The sequence below is a fragment of the Nanorana parkeri genome, unplaced genomic scaffold (genome assembly GCF_000935625.1).
Source record: "Nanorana parkeri isolate BGI_ZX_2015 unplaced genomic scaffold, ASM93562v1 scaffold715, whole genome shotgun sequence".
In the NCBI taxonomy this organism is placed as follows: Eukaryota; Metazoa; Chordata; class Amphibia; order Anura; family Dicroglossidae; genus Nanorana; species Nanorana parkeri.
The window spans coordinates 604,579-609,088 of NW_017306983.1; the positions used below are offsets into that span (position 1 = coordinate 604,579).

A 4,510-nucleotide genomic window follows, 5' to 3' on the forward strand; every position below is an offset into this window, starting at 1 on the left:
CTGCAATCCTCACAGTAGACACATGGCATTTAGAAATGAAGGGACTCCAGAGATCCCTACAGCATTGAATAGTTAAAGGAGGGCAAAAAAGAGGAGAATGTGAGAGGAGCACCCGTTACCACTATAGAGGGATGGAGGTAGAAGCACACCAATTGTTACTATAGAACTAGATGGTGAAAGGGGCTCCACACATCGCTGGAGGGGGTCATGGTTAGAGGACAGGAGTCACTATCACACTTTATAGAGGGTCAGCACACATTGCCATAGGGGGAACACTGGTTAAAGGGGGAAGAGCACATCACCATAGGGGGACCACCAACTCTAGGGGCTATACACAGAGCCACAGGAGGACCACCGGTTGAAGGGGCAGAACACAGAACCATAAGGGTAACACCAGTTAAAGGGGCAGCATATTGCCATTGGGGTACCTTTAGGTAAAGGGCAGCAAACATTGCCAGGTATTGGGAGGGCACCAGTTAAAAAGGGGCAGCACACGTTATTGGAGGACCATTGGTTAAAAGGGGCAGCAAACACTAAAACATCAGTTAAAGGGGCAGCACACACCGCCATAGGGGAACCTCTGGTTTAAGGAGCAACACACATCACCATAGTGGGACCACCAGTTAAAGGAGCAGCATGTTTTGCCACAAAGGGGGTACCAAAGGGTCAGCACACCTTGCCATAGTAGGGGACCCCCAGTTAAAGGGTCAGCACACCTGGCCATAGTAGGGGATCCCCAGTTAAAGGGTCAGCACACCTTGCCATAGTAGGGGACCCCCAGTTAAAGGGTCAGCCCACCTGGCCATAGTAACAGCCTCGTCCCCGGGAAGTTTTCCCCCCAGCCCTGCTTACTTCTCCCGGGCCTGGCCGTCCGACGGCACCGCCGATCCTTTCCCCTTGGCGAACATGTCGATGTCGGAAGCCGAGCTTGGCCTGCAGACAGCCAGGGAGGCGGAGGAGGAGCTCGGGTCTGCGCGCTGTGTGTCCGCGGATATGGATACAATGTGTACGGCAGCGGCGGCTCCGTCCCTGCACGGCCCCATCTCCCGCTGTGCCTGGCCCATGTCTCCCCAGCCTAGTGCATGCACTGTGTGTATGTGATGAGAACGTGTCCTGGAGGGGGAGGAGCCTGGACCTTCCGCTGCCCCTCACCCACCCGGCCGGCCAATGGGAGGGGGACTGTGTGTACTGTGTGTACTGTGTGTGTCACCCATTGTGCTGCGTGCCAGCCATTGTGTAGCGCTCAGCGGCGCTGCGTGTACCGAGCTGGCGGGGCGACGCTGTGCCCGATCCTATCTGGGTGTACGCGGGGGGGGGGCAGACACCCCCTGCTCGCCCCACACACAATCAGATCACCCCAAAATCAATTATTTATTGCAGGATGGGGGAGGGAAGGTGATCGATCATTGATTGTACAGGATCAGAATCATCCTTTGCTGCACATTGGCCATCTCAGCCCAAAATCCAGGTCAGGAATGGCTGGGGTTCCATGGCAGGCTACGGTGCCCAGAAAAAAACGGGGGTGCCTGGGAAACGGCTGGGGTGCCATGGCAGACCGTGGTGCCCAGAAAAAGGCTGGGGTGCAATGGCAGACTGCGATGCCCAGGAAAAGGCTGGGGTGCCATGGCAGACTGCGATGCCCAGAAAAAGGCTGGGGTGCCATGGCAGACTGCGATGCCCAGAAAAAGGCTGGGGTGCCATGGCAAGCTAGGGTGCCCAGAAAGGCTGGGGTGCCATGCCAGACTGCAGTACCTAGGAAGGGCTGGGGAGCCATACCAGACTGAAGTTCCCAGGAAAGGTTGGGGTCCCCATGGCAGGCTCGGGTTCCCAGGAAAGGCTGGGGTGCCATGACAGACTGCGGTACCCAGGAAGGGCTGGGGAGCCATACCAGACTGAAGTTCCCAGGAAAGGTTGGGGTCCCCATGGCAGACTGCGATGCCCAGGAAAAGGCTGGGGTGCCATGGCAAGCTAGGGTGCCCAGAAAGGCTGGGGTGCCATGCCAGACTGCAGTACCTAGGAAGGGCTGGGGAGCCATACCAGACTGAAGTTCCCAGGAAAGGTTGGGGTCCCCATGGCAGGCTCGGGTTCCCAGGAAAGGCTGGGGTGCCATTACAGACTGCGGTGCCCAGGAAAAGGTTGGGGTGCTGTGAAATTTTGGCCATCGCTCCTGATCAGATATCGTTGCGTGTGCTGGTGATCCAGTGAAAGTATAGATCAGGTTGCGATTGATCGTTTACATCGTGGTTTTTTCATTAGTCGCAAGGGTAAAACAAATGTCCATAAATCAGTAGAACTGACATTCACTGCAGGTGAATCCTTCCACATGTTTCAAATCACAGTGAATGTTTGGCGAAAGTCACATCCACCGCTTTATTAACATGCCCCATCGTTCAATCAATGTCAAATCGCTGATTGATTTCCGATCAATCACAGCTTCCCATAGGAGACGAGGAGTGCGATATACAACGCGGATCGCGTTACACGAGTGATCGGCGACAAAATGATCTCTTGGTGAAATGAGCAAAGTCATCGCACTGCTTAGGTGACATTCTCCTAAACAAAAAAAGATTTCCTTTCTGTGTGATTTTTGGTGTTTGTAATAAGACTAACGCAGAGGGGGCTGTTGTGTGGTACAGGAACGCGTCCAGGATAGTAAGGAGAAGCTTTGGTAGGAGCTCATGCACACAGGCCATTAGGTGGTTGTGTTCAGTTAGGTGCGTATGGTTTGTAAGCGGACATATACAGTGCGTGCCATATACCTGTATCCATCAATGGCCGTTGTCGCTGCTGTTCACGTGTCAGCTCTCATGGGATTACAGCCTCTGACGGGCCCTGGATGCCAACAGTCTGCGTCCTGGGCCGAGCAGAGGCCCCGATCACATGTCACTTCTGGTATGAACGGTCACGTGTGAACAGCGGTGACACCAATCATTCATTTGTACAGTGTGCGAAGGAAGCCTAACACTCAGGGGCCAATCAAAGCCCGCTGCGCCTTTAAGAACCACCTTAGTTTCCCCTTCAACGCATTTCGCCAAATTGGTGACATTTTACCAAAATCTGATTTTCACAGCAATTTCGGGGGAAGTGAAAACTTTTAAATTTGGCTCATCTGTGGTGTGGATGCAGTGCGGGGTATACATGCAGTGCTGTTTACACTCAGTGTGATGTATATGCAGTGAGGGGTACATGCAATGTTGCATACATGCAGTGTGGGGTACATGTGGTGTGGAAGCAGTGTGATGTACATGGAGTGTGGTGTGGATATATAGATTCTTCTCCTCCTGTGTCAGTGATCTCGGGGTGATATGATGATGATGTGATACATTTCCCTGGTTCTGATCAGAGACCCGCACGGCTGTGTTAACGATCACAGTGGCTGTGGCGGGGTACGTAGTGGGGGGGTGGAAATGCTGCATGAATTCTCCCATCTCCCTGCACATAGATCATTCTCCTCTAATCTGGGATCCAAACAGGAGCACAGACATTATTTGTTCATGATTATTGACTATAGCACAGATCTGCCTCTTGGGGTTACTAAGACCTCACTGCTAATTCCCCCCCTTAATCGTATTGCATTTCCCTCCTTTGAGGCGCCGCTTCCCCCCTCCTCCTCCTCCTCCTCCTCCTCCTCTCCGCTCCGTTCAGCTACTGCTCCTTTAAGCGAAACGAGCTGGAGCTTCCTGTCTCTTTAAATTGGCTGACGATCAAAACGCTCTGATTGGCTGATTTCCGAAGGGGCAACTTGAAACTGCTCGCCCGGCCCGACTATGAGCGCCGCTGTTCCAGAGAGAGAGACTGGCAGCAGCGAGAGACATCACCCTGTCAATGAGACTGATTGGAATCACATTCCATGTACTGAGGGGACACTGCTGGGGGACTACAAGTCCAAGCATGCACTGGCAGCTAATGCAAGGACAGAAGAGGAAGTAGAGGGAATGGATGATAAAACTTATATAAAGTTCTCTCTATATTACAAGTGCCACATAGAAGGGAACTGGGAGATACGTCACCCAAAAATGTCACTTTCCTGGTCTATTGTACAGCGCTGCGCTAACTGTTGGCGCTATATAGATCCGTGCATGGAGGGGTATCTTTTTTTTTTTTTTAGCATTAGGCAGTCATGCGTCAATGTGCATTTTCATTGTGCATTGGCATGAGTTATGGCCGTGCGTTGTCAGTCTGTTTTTCACATTAGGATTTGGAGTGGGTAGAGTTAACAACCTACCAGCGGCATCAGCATCACACTCCGGCCACATATACGGTTTGATGAGAGGCCAAATCTTTCCAGAGTTTATCATTATATCATTGGTTCACAATTGAAAGACAGACGACACATTTTGGGGGCCACACAAGCTCCCCTCCCGCATCAGTTCTCAGGCTCGGCCAACACCAGTAACTACAAATCCCATTATGCATCTGTCTCCAGGAGTCAAGCCTGTAGCTGTGAGAATCTTGTAAATGCATCATGGGACTTGTAGTTCCTCAACAGCTGGAGTTTGCCCACTGCTGG

General features: G+C 52.3%; 1 protein-coding gene across 12 annotated transcripts in view; it reads right to left on the reverse strand.

Annotated features, from left to right (window-relative positions):
• SSBP3 (single stranded DNA binding protein 3) overlaps positions 1-963 on the reverse strand; it is a 65,225-nt gene extending 64,262 nt beyond the window's left edge. For all 12 annotated transcript variants that reach the window (XM_018564009.1, XM_018564006.1, XM_018564005.1 and 9 more), the window contains exon 1: positions 853-963. In XM_018564009.1, coding sequence (XP_018419511.1) covers positions 853-908 — 56 coding nt within the window. In that variant the 5' untranslated portion in view covers positions 909-963. The remainder of the gene's footprint in view (positions 1-852) is intronic.
• Positions 964-4,510: the final 3,547 nt, after the last annotated feature.